This window comes from Thamnophis elegans, chromosome 3 (genome assembly GCF_009769535.1).
Source record: "Thamnophis elegans isolate rThaEle1 chromosome 3, rThaEle1.pri, whole genome shotgun sequence".
Lineage (NCBI taxonomy): Eukaryota > Metazoa > Chordata > Lepidosauria > Squamata > Colubridae > Thamnophis > Thamnophis elegans.
This window is the reverse complement of record NC_045543.1, coordinates 52394542-52419420: the sequence shown is the minus strand read 5'-3', so window position 1 is coordinate 52419420 and position 24879 is coordinate 52394542. Positions and strand designations below refer to the sequence as shown.

General features: G+C 41.2%; 1 protein-coding gene across 1 annotated transcript in view; it reads left to right on the top strand.

Moving 5' to 3' along the window:
* Positions 1 to 24879, top strand: part of LOC116506592 (PH and SEC7 domain-containing protein 3-like) — a 213896-nt gene that overhangs the window by 83750 nt on the left and 105267 nt on the right. Inside the window, exons 5-9 of the mRNA XM_032214413.1 lie at positions 285 to 497; positions 600 to 680; positions 3511 to 3623; positions 5699 to 5757; positions 13909 to 13998. Of these exons, the coding sequence (XP_032070304.1) occupies positions 285 to 497; positions 600 to 680; positions 3511 to 3623; positions 5699 to 5757; positions 13909 to 13998 (556 nt within the window). The remainder of the gene's footprint in view (positions 1 to 284; positions 498 to 599; positions 681 to 3510; positions 3624 to 5698; positions 5758 to 13908; positions 13999 to 24879) is intronic.

Sequence of the window (24879 nt, the reverse complement as noted above, 5' to 3'; positions counted from 1 at the left end):
GTTTGAGGTTTCTGAATTTAGAGATAGTACCTGAAAGAAAAAAAAGCAGAAGTCTAGGAAGTCAGAAAGTCTCCTTAAAATAAAAGAGAAAATAGAAATTTCCATTCACTTCTATAGAGTTTCAAGAAAAATGCACAATGTCCATTTTAATTTGTGCATAGAATGTAGTGAAAGTTTTCTAATCATCTTGTTATTTGTTTGTTGCCATAATTGACTTGCAATTAAAAAAACCATTTTATTTTCTACTCTTGTTCCTCCTATTAATATTCTCTCCTGTTTCATAGCAATGCAAGAGTGGAATGTACTACACCGTTAGATGCCACAGGGGATATGGGCAGCCATGATATTCTGGAAAAAGAGGGACATGAAAACCTGAGCCATGATTTCATCAATGGTACGACCAGTGGCAATGTGGAGGCTGCGCGGAGGCTGGCAAAGCGCCTCTATCATTTGGATAGATTTAAACGATCTGATGTGGCAAAGCATTTGGGGAAAAAGTAAGCTACAATTTTCTGCCTTGAATCTGTCAGAATGTTATGAATACGTCTGAGTTTCATTTCCTAATAACCTGATCTATGATTTTTCTTTCTCTGTTGAAGCAATGAGTTTAGTAAGCTTGTAGCTGAAGAATACCTCAAGTTCTTTGATTTCACGGACATGTCTTTGGATTACTCTCTCAGGTAAGAAGCCATATTCCCCATGTATTTTCCTGTATCATTTCTCATCCAAGGAAAATACTATACTTTAGTTATGTGTATCTAGATGCTGTACCATGGGTAAACTAGTGCTAAACTTGTGCCAACATCCCACTTCATTTGCATAATTTAACTAGAATATTAGGTCCATTTTAACTCTTTTAAATGCCTGGGATACACACATACACACATATACATCATACTTATACCTATACATACCTTTCCAGATAAAGTTTTAAAAAATAATTCATTTTATTTATTTATTTCAGTGTTTCCTACTCATGGAAACTTGAAGTTGTGTTGGCTTCAACTCCCAGAATTCTCAAGCAATTCTGGAAGTTGACCTCTTCATATCTTAAAGTTGCCAGTGTTGGGGAACACTGATTTACTCATTTATCAAATATATACTATATAGCCACCTCAGGGATGTCAAACTCAAGGCCTGGGAGGGTGCTTAGATCTGGCCTGCGGGGCTGCCCTGGAAACAGGGAAGGACTGGCCTGTGGGTGCCTCTGCCAGCAAAAACGGAGCTCGGGAGGGCTGGTTGCAGGAGGCCATTGCAGCTGAAAATGGACCTTGGGTGCCCATTTTCTCTAGAACATGTGGGTTGCCACAGGAGCTCCCGACATGAGTGATGTCGAGCTGACCACGCCCACCCTTGCCAGGCCCACTCTGGTTCTCTGAGGTCAAACACAACCCTGATGCAGCCCTCAATGAAATTGAGTTTGACACCCCTGACCTAGCTCAATATATGACTCTGGGTGGCTTTCAAACAGTTGAAAACAGGAAAACACTATAACAATTACAACAATTTAAAACAATAAAAAGTATATAAAACTATAAAAATCATAAAATTCATAGCCACGGTAAGAAGTATTTGGAATCATTTCTGGTAAAAATGTACTGAGATAATTCAGATTTCTGTGTAAAGTATTAGTTATATTGCCTAACTTGAGCAATAATGATCCATGTGACAGTCTAATGCACCGAACTGTATTTTGGGAGGTATCAAAGGAAATTGTTTTTGTTAACCTTTCCTATGAAGGATTCTACAGTGACGCGGTGGCTCAGTGGCTAAAATGCTGAGCTTGTCGCTCAGAAAGATCAGCTGTTCGGTGGTTTGAATCCTTAGCGCCGCATAATGGAGTGAGCTCCCGTTACTTGTCCCAGCTTCAGCCAACCTAGTTCAAAAGCATGTAAAAATGCAAGTAGAAAAATAGGAACCAACTTTAGTGGGAAGGTAACAGTGTTCTGTGCACCTTTGGTGTTTAGTCATGCCGGCCACACGACTATGGAGATGTCTTCGGACAGCGCTGGCTCTTCGGCTTTGAAATGGAGATGAGCACCGCCCCCTAGAGTCGGGAACGACCAGCACATATGTATGAGGGGAACCTTTACCTTTATGAAAGATTCTATGGATAATTCAATACCTGTATCCCATTAAAAGTCTGCAATCAAGTGATCTATGGTTTTTTTTAGTATTACTTTGATTCAGACTGAATTCTAGACTATAAAGAGATACGTTTCTTCTTCTCCTCCATCCATTTTCTGGATTATTTATTTTAACTGCTTGCAACTGTCCAGGCAGAAATATTTCTCATCTCCTGTTACTAGGTCATTCCAACTGGAGATTCCAAAAATTATAGGAGAGGCCTTCAATATACAATGCACCTGTTTTACTACAAAGCTCTATTTTCTCTTGTTACATCCAGAGAGAAATGAATGTGACATGGGCCTTGGAAAGCTGAATTGGAGTAGGATTTGGTCATATGTGCTCCTGCCTCTGCATGTGCCCGCTTTAAAATAGCCACAAATTAGGATGGACCTTCTGTGCAATTTGTTTTAGTTGGTGGGGTTTTTTCTTTGGACAGGGCTGGAAATGCACGGCACGGGCTTCATCAAAAGAAATTTGTTTATTTATTTTAAAAGGTTTTGTAAAGAAACAGTTTATTGTGCAGTTGTATGAGGTTGTGGAAGGAGAAGGAACAAGAAACAACAGCAGGGCTATGAAAGAAATATAAGGAAGTTAGATGAGAAAGCTGAAAAGTGATGATAGCTGTATCATTTTTTTTTTTAAAAAAGCACAACTGCTGTAGGTTGATAGACTTGAAGTCGTGTTTTTTTTGCAGGATGCATGCTCTCTGCTGGAAGACACATTTAAAGTAAGCCCAGCACCTAAGGAATCATCAACAGAGATTTCATGTAAACATGTTTAAGAAAATAGCTAATCCTACCTCTCCCTTTCCTCCTTGTTTTCTCACAGTTCCTTAGTCCGAGAAATTACAGCAAAGGTTGCTATATGTTTGCTATACCTACAGATATTTCTAGCAAGTATTTGCTAGCCTAAATTAGCATCTTTTTTATAGATAGGCAGTAGATTTTTAAGTCTTAAAATATACACCTCAGCTTTCTTTTCAAGTAAGATTAGTAGCTAAGTAGTAGCAGTGACTAAGCAGTCGTAATAACAATAATACTTTTTATTTATAGTATGCTTATAAAAATGCAGTATAGTATGACTGCCCCCCCTCTTAAATTTAGATCAGCACGGACTTTAACATAATTTTACAAAACAGTAAAAACTGAGCTGTTCCGTACGGTCTTTGATACTGAAGGCAACTGTGCTTGTGTTGATAGCATCGGTAGTTATACAATACAGTGGTTTTTATTGTAACACACAGTGATAAACTGCAACAATACCCACGTGGGATACATACTTCATTCAAGCTATCTTAAATTCTGAAAAAGATATCTTTAATTTATAACCTTAGCATAGGAATATTTGACATTTTCTCTCCAACTTTAAATTTCTTTTTAGGACATTTTTTAAAGCCTTTTCCCTCATCGGAGAAACTCAGGAAAGAGAGAGAGTTCTAATTCATTTCTCCAGCAGATACCACCAATGCAACCCCAGTGCTATCTCCACACAAGGTAACCATCCTTTCACGGTTCTAAGATAACGCTTGTCTTATTGTCACTTTTACTCAGGCAGACTTCATGATGGCTATTTTAATGTTATAATCACAGTTGACCATCCCACAAACTCAAAGCAAACCATCTCCAATCCAGGATGTCAATAAACCCAAACTAGCTAGGTGAAAATGCAGTCCAGTCAGTTATAAAATATTCATGGCCATCATTTGTTTTTGGAATTGAGTATTCATAGAGTTTGTTGCTCAACCATTAGAATCCTTTTCTGGTATTTGCATAAAGAATATCTTTCACTGAGGCTGTCTTATCATTTATTGCCCAATTAAGGAGGCAAGCATGATGGGTGGAAATCACTATTATGATCGGTTTGTGAGGTTTTCCTCTTTGTATAGCTTTAATTATACAAATCTACCAGTGGTGAAATTCATTTTTTTTTTACTACTGGTTCTGGGGGAATGGCCTGGTGGGCGTGGCAGGGGAGGATACTGCAAAATCCCCATTTTCACCCCACTCTGGGGCCAGCCAGAGGTGGTATTTACCTGTTCTCCAAACCACTCAAAATTTCAACTACTGGTTCTCCAGAACCTGTCAGAACTTGCTGAATTTCACCCCTGGAATCTACGCAAACACTTTGGAGGCAACACTGAATCAATTCAGCAAAACAAATCTTGTTTTCTTTTTTCTTCTGCTTTATTTAAAACAAATATGTATGGACACACATGCATACTGTACATTGCTCTGAGCATTTTATAATTTGAAATTGACTTTGTAGAAGGCTTATTGAGATAAGAGGAAAAATAGAGGCCACCCCAAAAGGCAACTGGACTTTTTGTTTTTCCTTGAAGATATTTAGCTTCTCATCTAAGAAGCTTCTGCAGTTGTGATTGAGTTCTGACTGAAGAAGCTTCTTGAATGAGAAGCAAAATGTCTTCAGGGAAAAACAAAGAAATCCAGTTGCCTTTTGAAAAAGCACTTTTGGGACAAGCATGGCTGGATGACTGAGAATCTCGATGGATAAAAACAGAGATCATGAAAGATTAGTAATCAGGTACATGCATATAAAGCGGACTCAAGCTTGTAGCTTCATGGACACAATACGCTTTGTGGAAGCAGCAAAGGAGAACAAGGAAGAGGTTCTGAGACAGGTTCCCGACAGAAGTGTCTAATAGGGAGGCTGCCTCAATGGGTCCGATATGACAAAAGCAGTATTATGCTGTGTGGTGCAAATTCTGCACATTTTCTGCATGCCTCATGACATTGTGCCACAATGGCAAGATGCTGCTTTTGCCATTTTAATGAAAGCTTTGGAACTAAATTCAACTTTAGCTGGTTTCAATTAGATGGAGCCTGGCTAAATCTGCTGGTTTAACTGGATTGCAGGCCCAATTGCAAAAAGTAAAACAGAAGGATGTGGTGGCTCAGTGACTAATATGCTAAGCTTGTCGATCAGAAAAGTCAGCAGTTTGGCGGTTCGAATCCCTAGTGCCACGTAACTGAGTGAGTTGTTACTTGTCCCAGCTTCTGCCAACCTAGCAGTTCGAAAACGTGTAAAAAATGCAAGTAGAAAAATAGGGACCACTTTGGTGGGAAGGTAACAGTGTTCTTTGTGCCTTTGGCATTTAGTCATGCTGGCCACTTGACCACAGAGACGTCTTTGGACAGCGCTGGCTCTTCAGCTTTGAAATGGAGATGAGCATCGCCCCCTAGAGTCACAAATGACTAGCACATATGTGTGAGGGGAACCTTTACCTAAAACAAAATCAAGATCAGATTCTGCAGTTGAGCTACTGCTAGACATAAACACCTATGTGGTGGATCTCCAAAACGTGGCTTATGGTGGCTCTCCTCTCTGTACCAGTGATTTTATTTCATGAGATATCTCTTTCTTGATTATTGTCATATATTTCCTTAAAAGGAAACTGCTTTGGAGAGTGTTAATTAGGCTGCGGGGGGGGGGGGTCCATCTTAATTGGCATCATTCGTTTATAAACAGATGGGAAAAGTGGGACGTGTGATTTTCTTCTTTCCTGTGTGGCTTTCTATATGTCATGCTTTGGGTGTTTTTAATCTTACAGATGGAGTCCATTGCCTCACATGTGCAATGATGCTGCTTAACACTGATCTTCACGGCCATGTGAGTATTGTGCAAACTTAGCACCGCTCCTCAAACTACGGGATGGTCTTCTGATGCGTATCTGAAGTTTCTGTGCTCAGTGGGCCCAGACACTGCAGGCTTGGTTTTTAACAGCTTCAAAGAGTTGTGAAGTCATCTATGCAAAGGCAGAAAGTAACCTTTTACAAGAGGATTGTAAAAAAGGCAAGCATTTGTAGTTCGGAATGCACCGAATAAGAGGGAAAGAAGTTACAAAGCCTAATAGCCTGTAAAAAGTGCACTTAGCAAAGATGGAACAAAACCATTTGGCAAAGGCAGGGAAACATCTGAATGTTCCTCCACAAAATGTGAGACCACCTACTGCCACCAGTAACCTCCCATCGTCCAGTGCGATCCCACAGAGTTGGCCTCCTCAGGGTGCCATCGGCCAGACAGTGTCGGCTAGTGACCCCCAGGGGGAGACCTTTTCTGTGGGAGCATCTTCCCTCTGGAATGAACTGCCCCTGGAGCTTCGTATAATCCCCAACTTCCGGTCCTTCCGACACGCCCTAAAAAGTTGGCTTTTCCAGCAAGCCAGCCTGGCCCGAACAAAACAAAATAAATTATTGATCACTATTAATTTTAATTCAATTTTTTTAAAAAAAAGTCGTTGTCAATTTTAATTGGGTTTGGGATATTCTATTTAATTTTTTTAACTTTTGTATTATGTGTTTCTTTTAATGTTGAATGCCACCCTGAGTCCTTGGGAGAAGGGCGACATATATAATAAACCTAAACCTAAACCTAAAATGGATTTTAGAAACTCCAGAAAACTGCACAGCAAAAGCTTTGGTATTGGGTCTCCTTGATTACCTGATGTCCTTAATTTGGTTTGTGATGGTCAGCAACTTGCAGCTCCTGTTCATACTTGTGAATGACCTCTGGCAGGTCCTGGAAGGGATGGAGGCAGTGTATTCATCCAGGCCCTACTTGATCTCCCAGGGGCTATTGATATTGCTAATCAGGTAACCTGAACTGGCAAGGGATTGAGTTGGGAGGCACCATCCTACCTCCCAGGCTGGTTCCAGCTGTTTGGTAAGAGGGGGAACATGGAGTGCCAGAGGACGTGTCTCTCTCCATGCTCCTTTTTAATATCTACATGAAACCAATGAGTGAGAATGAATTGGCATGGAATTAAATATCATAACTATGGTGATTATAAAGGGACATTTCTACCATGGGCTGCTCAAACTGTTAAGGTAGATTCCCAACACCTAAACACTATGTGAGTCTGGATGAGGAAGAATCAACTTCAGTTGAACCCCACTAAGACTGGGGTGGCTGTTGATTTTAATATCCTTAGTATCTGGTGATGTGGTATCTTTAACTCTGGTTTAATGGCACACACTCAGAATTGGTATGCAGTCTGAGGAGTCCCTTGGACTCTTAGGTCCTGCTCAAAGGGCAAGTGGCAGCCATGGCCAGGAAGGCCTTTGCACAACTACATCTTTTGTACCAGTTGTGGCCTTTCCTAGATCAGGAGGCACTGCTCATGGTTGCTTTTGTCTTAGTCACCTTCTGGTTGAGCTGAATCTACATGCCTAGCAGGTGTTTATGTCTATAGGAGGCTGCCCTTAACAAGCATTCAGAAACTGAAACTGGTTCAAAATGCAGCAACACAGTTGGTGATGGCTGCACTTTAATATGCTCCTCTAACAGGGGTGGCCTTCAAAATTTTTAGCAAGGGGTTGCCTGCCCGATTGCTGGGTGGGCGTGGCCATGGTGTTTGTGGCCTTCCCGAACTTCCAGTAGGTCCGTTGTTCGCCCTCCCCGAGCCTCTGGGAACACCCTGCACTTACCTGCATCCAAAATGGGCCACATTGGGACTCCTGTGTGGGGCGGGGTTGGCGGGGCCAGCCAGGAGTGGGATTTGGGGGTTCTCTGAACTGCACAGAATCTTAGCTAAAGGTTCTCCCGAACCCCTGCAAACCCCCAGCAGCCCACCCCTGCTAGTGCAGAGTGAGCTGCACTGGCTCTCAGTAGTCTTCTGAGTGCAGTATAGTTCATACCACTGTGGTGTTAAAATCATATATTGCATGAGGTCAGGTTAACTGTAGGACTATCTATCCCCAATGGTTTCCACCTGTCCTACTAAATCTGGCAGGGTGGGCATGCTGTGTGCTCCCTCGCTGAAGCAGTATCACTGGTGGAACTTCAAAATCACACCTTTTCTGTCATGGTGACTGGTCTTCAGGAAAATTGATATGAGGGGTCTTTGGTGCTTTCTGAGCTTGGTGGTTTTCTTGCAGATGTTTCATTACTCAAACTAGGTGACATCCTAAGTAGCAATAGCAATAGCAGTTAGACTTATATACCGCTTCATAGGGCTTTCAGCCCTCTCTAAGCAGTTTACAGAGTCAGCATATCACCCCCACAGTCTGGGTTCTCATTTCACCCACCTCGGAAGGATGGAAGGCTGACTCAACCTTGAGCCGGTGAGATTTGAACCGCTGAACAGCAGATAACAGTCAGCTGAAGTGGCCTGCAGTACTGCACCCTAACCACTGCGCCACCTCGGCTCTAAGTATTGGTAGGAAGATTTGCTTTCATTTTATATTCTACGATTGGTAAAGAATTGGCTTGTATCCCAAGCCCTGGAGCCAAGATGTTGACAGAGCTGATATAGAATGGTTGGTGGAGGGATGTATTTTTTTTATGAAGATCTCAACATAGTTTATTTTGTTCTATGGCAGGGCTGTTCAATCTTGGCAATTTTAAGACATGTGAACTTCAATTCCCAGAATTCTGGAAGAAGTCCACAAGTCTTAAAGTTGCCAAGGTTAGACATCCCTTTCTATGGTATTGTGTTTATATTTTGGACACTGTATACTTAGGTTTTGTCGCTCCTTTTATTACATAGGTAGCTATATAAATATGTTTAATAGATGAATATGCTTCATTCTTATTAGCCAGTCTTTCTTCAGATTCCAAATGCAGGACTATCATAGACATCAAGAGACACTATATATAGATGGCAATTTTTCAGAGATTTGATGAAAATATTGTAGATCTATTTGTGTCCAATAAACAAATGGTCATGTTTTTCTCCTAGCTTGCTTAATGTTCTGTTAAAATTAGTTGTATAAAGTGCTTTTAGCTATAACCTGGAAAAGCTGTGAGAAATTTATAGAAACAAATTTGCATTGCTACTCAGATGTTCCAAAGTCCTATTATGATTTTTCTTGATACCTTTCAGATGCTTATCCCTCCCTATCTTCTAACGGTTTTTGAAAATAACTTTCAAAAGCATCTGTTGTCTGTTATCTTAAAACAGTGTTTTAAGAAAACTGCATTTCTGTCGGGACATTCAGGACCATTCAGAAAACTCAGATAAAATCCAAATGAAGAAACATTCCCTCCATACATTTTTTTTTCAGCAAATTGAAGATTCATTTTTTTGGGGGGTGAATATGGTCACATTTATAGTTTCATTTGTGTCTGTCTTCCAATTTTAAAGGCCTTTTAAAACTGAATTTTGTCCTAAACAACTTAATTGAAGATTGCATATTGATCTACCCCTTGAATTATTACATATAACCAATGTCATAATAACAGGTGCTCTTAGCACAACTGTCTTGTCAATCCTATGCTTCAGTAGTAATCGTTGAATACCAGGGCCTACAAGCACTTTACAATATTGATTGTTGTAATTTCCTATTCACACTTTCCTTCTCAGGTTGCTTGTGCAAGATCTCAATTTTGCAGAGCACAATCTGTATGGATTCACAGTTGGAAACGGCACTCAAGAGCTGTTGACCATTATCAGTTTTCTGTAGTCCGTATAATTTCAGCATTCCTTGTATTATGATGCCTTGCGTGCTTTGGTGAACCAGTTTCCCTATTTTTACAAACCAGTGGAGTGATGCTAAATGGGAGAGAACTGAGATGTACCAGCTGCAGTCCAATATGGTTTCACAGTTTCATAACTGCTCTCTTGAAACTGCAAGTTCTTACGTAGTCTTTAAAAAGAAAATCCCTTTTCCCTTTTGGTGGTATCCCTCTTGGACAAGGTTTGAAATTTACTACAGCAATAGCAATAGCACTTAGACTTACATACCACTTCATAGTGCTTTACAGTCTTCACTAAGTAGTTTACAGAGTCAGAATATTGCCCCCCAAATCTGGGTCCTCATTTTACCCAACTAGGGTGCATGGAAGGCTGAGTCAACCTTAAGCCTGGTGAGATTCGATCTGCCAAATTGCAGGTAGTCAGCAGTCAGCAGAAGTAGCCTGCTGTATTGTGCTCCAACTACTGCACTACCACAGCTACTAAGATGAATTGGATGGGGTTTCATTTACCCTCCTGATGTTCCCACTGCATGGTTTACCCTCTATTAGTTCTGGATTGGTGTGCGATCACTCTATAGGCTAATGAGCAGTCTTCTTTTTTCACTAGGAAAAAAGAAGCTTGGTGGATAGATTGATTTGTGAGTAAAAATTCTTACCAAGTTCCATTTTGGGTCAGCATTAAACTTATGATTGAAATTGGGACCGGAATATTCATTGTAAGTTGTTGCAGTCATAAATCATGCCGGATCCAATTTTGCGACCATTTTTATCATGGTGTTTAAGCAGATCACTGTAGTTGATAAAGTGAATCTGCAGTTGTTAGGTCCAGTCTGCTGCGATAGTAAACTGAGAAAAAGAATCACAAATTGTGATCATAGGACTACAGGATACTGCAGTATCGAAGTGTTTCTAGCAGGATTTCCAGATTCTGTAACAGCTTTGTTCCCTATGCCATCCGTCTGGTAAACTCGCAAGATTCATTTTCTCGCCATGTACACCTATACATCTGAACTAGAGTGTGTTGTTTCTCTGTGTTATAGAATACATGTGGGTATATGCATAATTTTGTGTTTGCTTACAGTATCTGTCTTTCTGTCTGTCTGTCTATCCATCTATCTTGTTATGTTAATGTAGTGTATATTGGAGGTGGTGACCTTTGGAGAGTTGTATGCAACGGAATTTCATTTTAAAGTAGGCCGATTAGTAGTACATTCAAAGTGACAATTGAGGACGTGGTGAATCAGTGGCTAAAACGCTGAGCTTGTCGATCAGAAAGGTCGGCAGTTCGATGGTTCGAATCCCTAGCACCGCGTAACTGGGTGAGCTCCCGTTACTTGTCCCAGCTTCTGCCAACCTAGCAGTTTGAAAGCATGTAAAAATGCAAGTAGAAAAATAGGGACCACCTTTGGTGGGAAGGTAACAGTGTTCCGTGCACCTTCGGCATTTAGCCATGCTGGCCTCATGACCATTGAGACGTCTTTGGACAGCATTGGCTCTTCGGCTTTGAAACGGAGATGAGCACCGCCCCCTAGAGTTGGGAACAACTAGCACAGTGGTTCTCAACCTGCCCTTTGTGGGTCGAACGACCCTTTGACCGGGGTCGCCTAAGTCTATTGGAAAACAAGTATTTTCAATGGTCTTAGGAACCGAGACACCAATTTTATAGTTGGGGATCATCACAATATGAGGAACTGTATTAAAGGGTCGCGGCATTGGGAAGGTTGAGAACCACTGGACTAGCACATATGTGTGAGGGGAACCTTTACCTTTATAATAATGTAAAAAAAAATTCTGCACCTAGTTTCTGTGAGACTGGTATGGAGATTGCTCTGATGGCCAAAATCTGGGAGATTGATTGTGTTTCCATTTTTTCAGCACCACTGTAACTTTGAACAGTTACTGAAAAATTGGATGTAAGCTCGGATACTTTATTTAATTTCCTTTTTAACTTTTGTAATATGTGGTGTTTTTTTTTAATGTTGTACACCGCCCTGAGTCCTTTGGGAGAAGGGCGGCATATAAATCCAATAAACAAACAAACAAACAAACAAACAAACAAGCTGAGGACTACCTATAAACATTTTTTTTTTAAAAAGAATCTGAAATAGGCTTCCATATTAATGATATGAGATCAGGATTTAAATCATATGCCACAGTGCATACAACATCCTGCAACATGTATGGAGGAAGACCTCATGCTGGTGAGAGAAAATGCTCCCGGCATTGCCCTATACTAACCAAAAGTCATTTAGTTTTAATCCTATTTATTCTACATATTTTTTACACGTGCTATATTTCAGTGACCCATTTTATATCTCTTTTATTTGCTCAGTGTTGAATGTTATATGACTATAATTTGTAGGTGCCTCTGACATGAATAAAGCAGGGGTTTGAATGATGGGCATATGTATCTGGACAGATTTCTTGGTTTCTGCTTTAATCAGAATTTGGAATTGGCTTGCTGAAAGAGGAAAATAGATAGGTCTGTTTATACCGAGGGAAGAACGACTGCTCATTCTTAGAAAAGGAATGATTCATCCTCTCCTCTGTATCTCTTAATTGCTACTGAAATTAATCTCCACTGTTTTTAAAGACAGGAATGGGGAAAATAAAAATGATCCTTTTGGGGTATTGCCCTTCCTCTTCTTTTTAAAAAAAGGGAAATTCTGGGTTTGGGTGGATAGATGTTTTTAAACCCAGAACTTTCTGTGCTGTTTATCAACTTCAGTCTGTTGCTTTGGAAAAATGATTTCCTTTTTAGTCTGTGGCAACGCTCTAATATTCTGGGTATGCAAACCGATTTCTTAAAACACATTGAGAATCTTGACTGAAAAGTCAAATGTGTAGATTGCCCTTATCCTTGTTGGAGAGTTTACTCACCGTTTCCTCTCTCCTCTATGTGATTGACTGATTATGTGCTATCCAAACTCTTAGCAACTGCAGGTAGTCCTTGACTTATGACAGGTTGCTTACAACAACAGACACAGCCAGGGTTACTTAGGACTTAGTTCTGAAGTTCCAATGGCTGTCCTCCCCCTCCTCCATGGTCATGTGACTGTATATCAAGCATTCAAGCAACTGGCCCATGTTTATTTCTGTTTGCAGCATCCCAAGGTCACGTGACTGCGTTTGCGATATTTTGGCCCAAATCTGACATTTACTTCTGGTTTTCAACAACACCGGATGTTAGGCTTGGAAGCCATCATTGTATAGGACATCAAGCCTGCCACATATATTCTATTGTGGGAAACTGGGAGGGGGGATTGTATGGAGCATGGGAGATATGTAGCCACAATAACATTCCTTCTTGGAAAGTCAAGATTGCCTTGTCGCTGCACCTGGACGGATATGGATGGGAGGAAGCTTCCTTCATGGCAATGGCTAATTGGGCCATGTGATAGATTTGTGGGTGTTGGGGCAGAGACTTGAACTTTCAACTGGGTGGGGAAAACCTGGAAGCTTTCAGATTCAGGTTTTCCCAGATGTGCCAACATGGCTCTTTTAATAAATTGGAACTTTAAGGCATTTCTAGCCTTGGAGTGTTATTTATTTGAGGATGCTATTTGAAACCTTGACACTGGCTCATAGTAAATAATTGATTCACTTAATGACTCCTGCAAAAAAATGTCATGTGGGCGACCTGCTTTATGTCTGTCACGACTTAAGACTGTTATGGGCAGATTCCCTTACAGATGTAAGTTGAGGACTTACATCTGTACTTAGATTTTTTTCTCTGAGGATCTTACCTGGTAAGAGCCGAGGTGGCACAGTGGTTAGAGTGCAGTACTGCAGGCCACTTCAGCTGACTGCTAACTGCAGTTCGGCGGTTCAAATCTCACCGGCTCAAAGGTTGACTCAGCCTTCCATCCTTCCGAGGTGGGTAAAATGAGGACCCAGACTGTGGGGGCAATATGCTGACTCTGTAAACCGCTTAGAGAGGGCTGAAAGCCCTATGAAGCGGTATATAAGTCGAACTGCTATTGCTATTGCCCATTACCCTTCAAGTATTGATTTGCATATTTTAGATCAGGGGTCTTGGCAACTTTAAGCCTGGAGGACTTCAACTCCCAGAATTCCCCAGCCAGCTTTGCTTTGCTGGCTGGGGAATTCTGGGAGTTGAAGTCTTCCAGGCTTAAAGTTGTTGAGGTTGGAGACCCCTGTTTTAGATGATTTGTGTGGATTTATAAAATAATGCTTCTATCCTTGTGTTGCTGTTCACAGTTGGGTTTTTAATTCAGGAGTAAAGAAATTTTGTAGAATATTTTAATATAAGGCTTTTAAAAACTATGCCATGTTTTTTCCCATTGGTTTGCATTCATAACTCTTATGTCCTGTATATTACAGAACATTGGCAAAAAGATGTCCTGTCAAGAATTCATCACCAACCTTCAAGGAATGAATGAGGGTACAGATTTCCCAAGAGAACTCCTGAAGGTGAGGCTCACTCTTACTTCTTATTATCAGAATACAGTGTCAACTCTACCTTTGCTAACTAACTGGAAGAGATTGCTGTCAAACTGCTGTCATTTCTATTTCATGTTTTTTTCATGATGATGTGGAAACCATAGTTTCAAGGAACTATTTAATTCGCTAGTTCTAGAATAAAGGAACTTACAAAGGATTTTCTCTTAAAGCAACTATTCTCAAGTTCCCTGCTGAAGAAGAGTTAAAAGTCAGATTCTTCTGCATTTTGTGGCAGAGGAGGTATTGCAGGTTTTGACCAGTTCTGGAGAACCGGTGGCAGAAATTTTGAGTAGTTCGGAGAACCTAATACCACCTCTGACTGGCCCCTCCCCCATCTATTCTCTGCCCCCCAAGTCCCAGCTGGTCAGGAGGAAATGGGGATTTTGCAGTAACCTTCCCCTGCCATGCCACACCCATCAAGCCACAGCCACAGAACTGGTAGTAAAAAAATTTGAATCCCATCACTGACCATAACCTTGTGAGTTTTCCTACCAGTGTTTGCCTTAAATAAGTAAGAATGCACTATAACATTCATTGATGAGGTCATTACTGGAAGATCCCAGTGCCCAATATTATCCCTGAATCCTGACTTATTGAAAGAAAAGAGCAGTTTCTGCAATAATTGTTGAAGACTACATCAGTGCAGCTTTTAAAATATAAAATGGAAGAGTTAAGTACATACCCTGTTTCCCTGAAAATAAGACCTCCTCGGCTAATAAGCCCAACCAGGCTTTTGAACGTATGCGCTAAAATAATTGTTGAGGTCAAGCCCCGATTAGAATGAATGTATGTGGTGTTGTGACTTTAAACTGTCTTCTTTTTCTCTCTCTCTCTTTTTTTTCCTCTTTTTTTTGTAAGCTGCCCGGAGTCCTTTGGGATTGGGTAGCATATAAATTTTATAAATAAATAAATAAACAAAAATAAATAAATAAATAAATAAATAAATAAACAAACAAATAATAAGCTCTCCCCCAAAAATAAGTCCTCCCCAGAAATATTGCAACACAGCAGCAGCCATGAGGTGACCACGCTCACCACCTCCTGCACCTCAAAAATAATAAGACCTCCCCAAAAATAAGGTCAAGTGCTTATTTCGGGGGTCAAAAGAAAATAAGACCCTGTCTTATTTTTGGAGAAATATGGTAAATTCTGAATATTTGCCTCGTATAAACTATTGTCAAATATTGTTCTGGTATCACACCATACACATACATTTGGGAATGGATCATAGCTCTTTTTTCTTCCTTGGCATTGTTAACCACAAATGGAAACGTGCAGTATATGGGTTGATGTGAAACATGCCTTTAAATGCATCTTGTTGGGTTAAATTGGAGAAAAAGAATCGGGCTGCCTGAAGTTTTGATCCGTACGTCAGGTCCTCTGTGCAACACTGGAACCTCAAGATTGTTAAGAATTGTGCACGTGGTTCAACAATCAACAGGGATTGCTTAGGCAGTTTGCTTCTCCATATGAATTGCCTTGGCTGGATTGGAACAAATGTGTGCCCTGAGTGATAATTGAAGGCTAGAAACTGGGTAGGTGTTTTTTTTTATCAGACTTCTGATAAAGCTGACTTCTCTGCTGAATATTTATGGTAATAGGTTATAAGAGTGCTTCAGGAGAAAGGTCCCTTTGGGTTTTTATATTTGAATGGAAGATATAATTTAAGATCAAGAAATATTATATGCAACAAGTGCAGCTTTTGCCCTCTTGCCTATGTACATTTCCTCAATTTGTTCCAGTACCTGATTCTGAATAATTGGTAAAGTTTGGGCCTAGGCAGCTGAACATTTTCCATTACTGGTGATAAAATGAGCATTTCTTTTTCTTTTGTCTGATTTGCTTGCTTTGGAAGCAAAGTGTTAATTGTTAGTGTGTTTGGTTTGTCATGAAAGAAAAAAATTTCAATGAGATTTTGCTCTTTAGAAAGCTAAAATTTTGTTAACATCAGCAAAAGCAGATACCTGCTGATTTTTAAACCAACTTTTTTAATGTGCCACCTCAATAAAAATGACATATATAGTTAGAATAAGAGGGTACCTTGTATGCCTTCTATGCTTGCTAGAAAATGGACTTCATCAAAATAAAATCTTATTGTTTCTGAGATTATTCTAGTTACAGCCTAGAGAACAGGCTGGGGGAATAACATGCTTGGAATTTCCCTGGAAGTTGGCTTGAACCTTCACGGATGATGGATGGGAAATGAATTCTACATAACTAATCTCAAAAATCTGTTTCTGTAATGAAATGGTTTTTAAGTTCTCCTCCATGGACGAATAATTTTTGCTTTATTTGCCTACTGGGAACTCTCTGTATCATATGCCCTTTTGTGTGATGCCAGGCATATTCCAGGAGGTATACTTTGGTTACACAAGGTGTTGGATGTTTCAACAGTGACACCATTCAAATTCAGCAGTAATCATTTCCCCTTCTTACGTGGCAGGGTTGAATTTGATGATTTGTTGTGGCAGATTACCTGCCTTTGTTGGAAACCTGAATGCACTTCTAAAAAATCTCTAAAATCATTGAAAAACCTGCTTTAGACTGAGGGTCTTTATCTTAGGCACTGTGGAAGTTCCATTGTACTTATGAGCAGCTCAAACTGCTTATACAAATGTATCTCCATAAATATATAGTATAGCCTGATGACTATGGTTTGTTTACCAAGTAACACCAAAAGGCTATGTTTCTTATCTCAGAGCTATAAATGTATCCTGATTCTAAAAGAACAGTGGTACTTTGGTACTTGACTGCTTCAAGACTTGACGAATTTGATACTTCACGCATTTTGACGTGAAAATATTGTCGCAGTATTCGGTCTTTGTTTAATGCTGATACATTGCTATAGGAAGAGAGGGACAGCTGTGGGGAATGGATAGGAAATCATCCATGCTGGGAAGGTTGCTGCCAAAGGAGGGAGACAGCCACAGAGGGCAGATAGGAAGTTGACCATTCTGGAAGGTCGGTGCCATAGGAAAAGGGACAGATACAGGGGTGGCATTTTACCAATTAGAACCGGTTCAGTTGAACCTATAGCTCCGATAATCAGCTGGGAGCAAACGGGCTCACTCCTACAAGAAAGTGACCCCGCCTGCCTGCCCCTGCGCTTTACCTACCTTTATCTTCTCTGCTGAGTCGCACCGCAGAGTGGATTGCTACGCCTCAGCTGTTTTCCTTCCCAATCAGTGCACGGACGCAAAGCGTGCACCCAGGAAACCGGTTGTTAAACCGATAGGATCCCACCCCTGGACAGACAGTTCTTCCATTTTCTTATCCCATTCTTGTGAGTTTTTCATACATGGCCTGAGGTTTCTCACATTATAGTTGTCACAAAAAAATCCATAATCCAAATCCTCTTTGTTCCTCTTTTATTCCTGTTGACCACAATAGAATTATCAATGTTCAGAATCAGATGATTCTGATGAGTAAAAAATTCAGGGAGAGAGATTGTATAGTGACCATACAGAGTATTGCTAATCTCTAAAATTCATCGTTAAAGGACTTGGTGATGAATATAAATTTTGACTTCTTGAAAAGGGAGTTAGATAGATTTCATCGCAGAGAAGTCTTTTCTGCTAGTTCTGCAAGCTATCTGCTCCCTCTAGGATCAGATGGAATATGTGGTCTGAGTATTAGCAGCTGGAAGACAATGGTGGGAAAGGACTGTTGCCTTCACAACCTACTTGTAGGCTCCCAAGGAGTTGGCCATGTAGGAAACACAGTTTGGGTCTGATATGTTAGGTATACACTGTATACCTAATCCAGCTGAGATATGTGTGCAAATTGTTTGCTAACAGATGTGTATTACCTCTTCTGAGGAGCATTTTTCACAAAGCTTAATAGAAGCAAGTGCATCAATCATGATTTCCTAAAAAAAGATGGGAACGGGGCTCCAAAATTTGTGCTAGTTTTTCAATTCCGACTTTTCCCATCGATGCGGTGATTCATATTGGATTCACTTTATCATCTGACCACTAGATGGCAACGGTGTTGTGTAAATGGTAGACCTTTTACTTGAACTTTGTTCATTCCTCTGGGACCAGAAGAATCTCTGAATCATAGCTTGTTCTGCTTTCCTCTTTGGAAATTTTTTCCACCTAGCTAGGTTATATCGAAGGGAAAGTATCATCTGTGTTTCCTCCCAAATTAATAACGCAAGGTTGTCCTAGTCGTATTGAGAAGATATCAACACTATAGGCATTGAGAGAAAAATAGAGGAGCCTCTTCTAAAGCTAATTAGGAATAATGACATTTGTTATATCAAAGCAGCTCAATAGGTTATAATGAAATAAACATCACACCCGTAGAGCTGGACACTTTTCATCCCACTCCTGCCCCCTGCAGTAAGGGGAAGTAAAGTTGTTGCAACTGTTTATTTTCTAGCTGGGTTGATTCCCACCCTCTACCCGCTCCACCCAATTTTGATATTTTTTGTTCCTGAATGGCAGATGTGTATATGTGTTTGTGTGCTTCTCAGTAGATTTTGCTTGTCTGCTAAATGGATGGGATCTAGAAGTGGTATTCAGCCGGTTCGGACCGGTTCGGGCGAACCGCTAGCTCTGACAATCAGCTGGCCCTGCCCACCCCTCCCCGCCCTATCCTGTCCTTAATTTCCTGCTTTCTAGCTCATTTCAATGGCATGGCACAGCTCATCCCCCCCCTCACTTTTACTTGTTGCTGACTTGGAAGGTAAGTAGCTGAGCTTCTAAATGCTCCATTTTCAATGTTGCGTGCAAGCACTGTAGGTGTGTGCGTGTGCAAATTGTGCGCTCACTGAACCGGTTGTTAAACCGGCAACATCCCACCACTGATTGGATCATTCTGCTTTCGGACCCAACCTAAGGTATTACTAAACTTAGTAGGCTCTTAATGGTTCGAGACTCTCTCTCTCTCTCCCTCCCTCCCTCCCTCCCTCCCTCCCTCTCCCTCTCCCTCTCCCTCTCCCTCTCCCTCTCCCTCTCCCTCTCCCTCTCCCTCTCCCTCTCCCTCTCCCTCTCTCCCTCTCCCTCTCCCTCTCCCTCTCCCTCTCCATGGACTGGACAGTGTTGTAAGATAAACTCTTGTATTAATGAAAGTGGGAAACAAACAAAAAATAATGGTTAAAAAAAAATCCAGTGCCGTTCCAATCGTCTGAACAATTGTCTTTCTAAAAGCAGGAAGAGAGAAGCATTTTGCAACTACAATACCAAGAGGAAGATATGTGCCAGCTGTACGTGTCTGTGAGACATGTACAGCTGGCACATATGTGATAGCATGGTTAAACTTTGGAAGTTTATAATGGCTTGTCAAGGTCTCTATCAGTCAGGGTGAATTCTTGGTCTTTTCAGACTTAGGCAGAAATGAGAGAGGGATGGTGCTGTATGTTCAGTGAGCCATGAAGTGAATATTTGGAAGTTATTTGTGTGTGGGGGGGGTTTCCCATGCTGTAGTCTTGGCAAAAATGATTCTTTTTTTTTTAATTTGGAAAGTAAGTTTGTTGGGAACCAGGAGGAATTTTTCCAGCTAAAAATTGGCCCAAAGGGAAAGGCTGATATGTGATGACGTCATGTGCAATATGTCTTTTCTGAAAATGATTTGTGAGTGAGGAGAGAAGGGTTTAGTCAGTGTTGACATCGCTGTGACTATTATGAAGATACAAATGAAGTATCTATAACAAATGCACTTCCCTCTCCCTCCTGTTCTGTTTACAGTTTTCTTCTGCAATATTTGTACATGTTACTGTTTTGGTGGGCTTGCTTGTATCTTATTTGAATAGAGTGTTTTGAATCATGATTTGCTATCTCGCCAGCTGTGTTTCTGTCTCTCTGTGTGTGTAATGAAAAAGCATCGCACAGACACAAACACACACACACAGATACACACACAGACACACAAAATCTTCAGGGGCAAATGAGAGCCAATTTGGTGCAGTGGTTGAAGGCACCAGGCTAGAAACCAGGAGACTGAGTTCTAGTCTTCTCATAAGCACAAAACCAACTGGGTGACCTTGGGCCAGTCACTCACTCTCAACCCTAAGAAGAAGGCAATGATAAGACACATCTGAAAATGCTGCCAATGAAATTTCATGCATATATCTGTGTAGTTTCCAAGACTTGGGGAGACACTCACACATAAAAATATACATGCACACACGCACACACAGACACACAGGCAAACCTATTCTTAAAAACGCCCCATACTATCCCATTTCCAAAATCTGAAATAATCTCCTTTTTGTACTTTTGCATTCAGCCTCTGTTTTATTTCTGTGCTTTTAAAATTAGCTCTCATTAGAACAGTAAAATTTTTCAGTGGATTCAGGATGAGTACATCTAGTACTTCGGGAAGTTATCTCAAACCATATGCTACGAGTGGCATATGCCTGGCAAGTGTAAAGCACATACGCTTGTGACAAAGCTACACTGCATATAATATGTGTAGGTAGCTCTGAATACTTTACGGTACACTCATATGACATTTTTATTTTCAGAAACAGCCCTAAAATCTTTAAAAAGGTGCAAATATTGCCTTTTATTAAGCAATAAAATAAAATTGGCTTTAATATATACCAAAAAAGTAAATTATTTTAACATTTGTATTTTTGAAAAAACTCAGTAGGACTTTTAACCATCTGTTTATGTTGATTTTTCTCTGAGATAAAATCGTTGATGGACTTAACATCCAGAAATAAAAATGTTTCCTTGGAAAAAATTGTATTTTAAATATGCAATTCTCTCTCTCCCCCCTTCCTTCTCTCCCCCTCCCTCCCCCTCCCTTTTACTCTCCCCCTCCCTCCCTCTCCTTTCCCCCTCTCTCTCCCCCTCCCCTCTCCCTTTCCCCCTCTCTCTCCCCCTGCCTCCCCTTCCTCCTTCTCCTCCTTCCCTTTCCTCCCCCTTCCTTTTCCTCTCTCTCCCCTTCCCTCCCCTCCCTCTCTCCCCCTCCCTTCCCCCTCCCTCTCTCCCCTCCCTCCTTCTCCCTTTTCCTCTCTCTTCCCCTGCCTCCCCCTCCCCTCCTGCCTCCTCCCTTCCCCTCCCTCCCTCCCCTCCCCCTCCCTTTTCCTCTCTCCTCTTCCCTCCCCCTCCTTTTCCCTCTCTCTCCCCCTGCCACCCCCTCCCCTTTCTCCTCCTCCCTGCCTCTCTTCCCTCCCTCTCCTTCCCCCTCTCCTTTCCTCCCTCTCTCCCACTCCCTCCCTCTCTCCCACTCCCCTCTCCCTTGCCCCCATCTCTCTCTATATGCCATGTGAATGTTAGTACTACCATGAGCAATAGCATATTTGCTATCTAAGGCTAGATTTCACATTCTTCTTTGTGGAACGTGCAAACCACATGTTTCAAGGCCTGTGTACATTTTATAGACCTAAACAGCACATTAGGCATTTTTCCCCCCAAAGAGCAAGAATCCATTGCACTAGTGAGCGTGAAAGAGCTTAGTTTATATTGAGGCACAAACTGAGAGGAACGGAGCACCCTCTGTCTAAAATGGAAGGCATGTGATGGCAGTCTTGTGAGAAAAATGAAAATGTTTATACCTAAACCCTAAGCTATATGTCTGCTTGTGAGAGACAGAGCAACTGTGAAACTAATTATGTGTAATTTAAATGCATATGTATGAACTGGTGCAGATACAAAATCTGAATTATTTTCAACCGTTTCTTAAAAGCTACCTCGTCGTTTTTCTTAGTTAAATAATAGGGAATATAAGGGAATAATGCTCTCACTTGCCTTTACTTGTGGTATAATTTCCTTTCTCCCAGTCATAGTCACAAGTAGGTATTGGTAATAATATGAACTCTTTTTAAAAGCAGGGTTCTTGTTGTTGGATTGCAGACCATGTTCATGTGAAGAAACTTCAGCTTCCATGGTATTTGTTGCCGTTAATTATCCTTAGAACATTTGATTTGTCTAAATGGTTTTCTTTAGGATTACCAAAAGCATAATTTGACCATCTACACTTAAGTGCATCCTTGGATGGGCCAGAATGATATCATACTAGCATGTGCTTCTTTCTGTGTTTGGATGCCTTGGTGCTATTTGTACCCAGACATATCTAGGCAGAAATCATTGTTTATTATTGAAACAGTGCCCTCACTGCCATTTTGCCACGTTTTGTAAGCCAACAAGCCAAGACAGAGCTATGTTCTAATAGGGAGGAATACAGCTTCACAGTAAAGGATGCTGGAGGGGGAAAGGGAGGCTAATGTGGGAGAAAGACCTCACGAAAAACCTGAATAGAGGAGATCTCTAATTCAACAAAGATGATCTGCAGGAGAATTCCAGATAACTGGGAGCAACAGAGCGGAACTGCTGTCTGTATCCTATTATACAAAGTAAGAACCTTTTAGGATGTTGGAATGACTATAATATCCTATTTAGACGAATTTCCGTTCAGCGTCTGCATTGGAGGCTGAGATGAGCTGTTCTTCACAACTTTTACCCTTGACTTTGGAGGGTCTGCATTTCCCCCCCTGTATTGAGAGATGGTTTAATGGGGTTGGCAATTGCGGGAGGCAACTGTTTTCAGAAGCGGTAGCTGAAGCAGCACAGCTTGCAAGAACAGAAATAAAAAGCAGCCAGCTAGGACTTGCTATAGCAGCCAGATCCTTTCTTGGTCTTAAAGCCAATTAACTCTTTGCTGCTCCTGCTCTGGAGCATGAAGGACCAATAGCAAAATATGGCAAAATGTCCATTAGTTAAACTTGGCTGTAAATTCATATTTGATAAATGGCATTCCAGTGACTGATTTTCCGCAGTAGAGCATAATTTGCAAAGGCTGGGTTCTTTACCGATGATTGCTTGCAACATGTCCTCTTGAGGGAATCAACTTCATTGTCTGCCACCTTATGCCATTGGTTTAAAACTTCATTATTCATTAGGGTTATTTTTTTTAAACTAATTATAGTTAGCTATTGCTAGAACACTACTCTGTATTTATTCCAATTATTCTCTATTTACACGAGACTCCTAATTATTCTATTATGCTTGTCATGTTGTAATTGGATTATTTTTATCCCATTTGTTATCTGGTTTGCTTGGGTTTGCTGACCTAGGCAAACCTAAGTAAATAAATATTCTAAATCAATAAATAGTTCTACCCTATTGACATATAGACATATCCATTTCAGACAAATGGTACTGTATAACCCTAATCTACTTTTCCATTTAAAATATGGAATTTTTTGTTTGTTTGTTTGATACCAAAATACATAGATAGAGATCTATCTTGCCTCCAAAGCTGTAACTGGACTGCAGCAAATTCAGGCAAGTATACATGCCTTACATTCATTCAACGCTTTGGTTTCACCCCGTCTTATGAAATACATATAGGTTAATCATGAACTCAGTTTGTACTCTACTAACAGCTTCTGCCAACCTAGCAGAAGAATAGAATGCATGTAAAAATGCAAGTACCATGTTTCCTCGAAAATATGACATATCCTCATAATACAGCCCTGCAACATTTTTCTGGTGGGCAAAAATGTAAGCCCTCCCAGCGTGTAAGTCCCCTGGACAACCCCCCACCTCCAGCCAGGCAGAGCACCGCTCACCAACCTAGCAGTATTCCGAAAGTGCCAAGCCGCAGGAACCTAGAGGGAGGCAAAGGTGATTGTGTTGCTTGGTGCCTTTGGGATACTGCTAGGTTGGTAAGGGATACTATACTGGAGGCAGCTGGCCCACAACCATAGAGCGTGCACCCAGAGTGGCTACTGCTGAAAGACTCGGGTTGGAAGCCATGGAAAAAGCCGGGATGGCGGCGGTGGCAGCGGTGCCCTGGCTCCGTAATGAGAGCTGGGCCATGCATTCTGAGGCTGGGAGGCAGGTGAGCGAGAGTGGAACAACCACTCACGTAGCCCCCCTCTCCAGCCATGCAGAGCACCATTCACTGGCATTTGGAAGATGCTAAGCCACGGAAGCCAGGCGGTGGCAAATAGGCGCTCACATGGCTTGGCGATACCCCATGGTCAGTGAATGGCGCTGTGCCCGGATGCAAAGGGGGTTTGCCGGGTGGCTGCTCGTGAGCGTGGTCACTTCATTGCTGTTGTGTTGCGGTGCTGCGACAGCGCAACACAGCCATTCGCCCATGAGGCTGTGTCTGGCTCTTTGTGAGCTTGCTCATAAGACAGCAGCCGCCCGGCAAGCCCAAAACAATAAACCCTCCCCACATAATAAAGCCCTAGCCATATTTTGTAGGTGAAAAGAAAATAAGACTCTGTAGCATTTTTGGGGAAGCACAGTAGAAAAATAGGAACTATCTTTGGTGGGAAGGTATCAGCATTCTGTGCATTTTCGGTGTTTTGTCATGCCGGCCACATGACACGGAGATGTCTACTGACAGCACTGGCTCTTCAGCTTTGAAACGGAGATGAGCACTGTCCCCTAGAGTTGGGAATGACTAGCAGATATGTGCAAGGGAAACCTTTACCTTTTTAGCAATATTGATCCTTGGGTTGGACTTTGTAATGATGCTGTAGACTTGGTCAATGATAACTCATAATCTTCTCACACAGTTATCTTGGAACCTATCAAACTCCCTCATGACCTGCTTTTTAATAGGTTTTTAAATTTTAATAAAAAATTAAATCCTAGCATGCTCCAAAGAGTTAGGCTTTAGCATAATTTTTATTTATGAAAAGGCCTTTAGTCTCCAAGCACCTCTTAATGTCTTTTAAAGTTACTTTTTCTTTGAGTAGCTTCCCTTGCAAATAGGATGAATGAATTTCAAGAAGCAACCAGATGAACTGAAGTGGAGGAGAAAATGCATAGTAATCTTCATTTAAAATAACCAAAGCAGAAGCTTCCTTCAGTAATTTAAATACTACTTTTTTTGTATAGTGTAATGCTTGAAAGACATTGACTAGGAAGATATTGGTAGGCA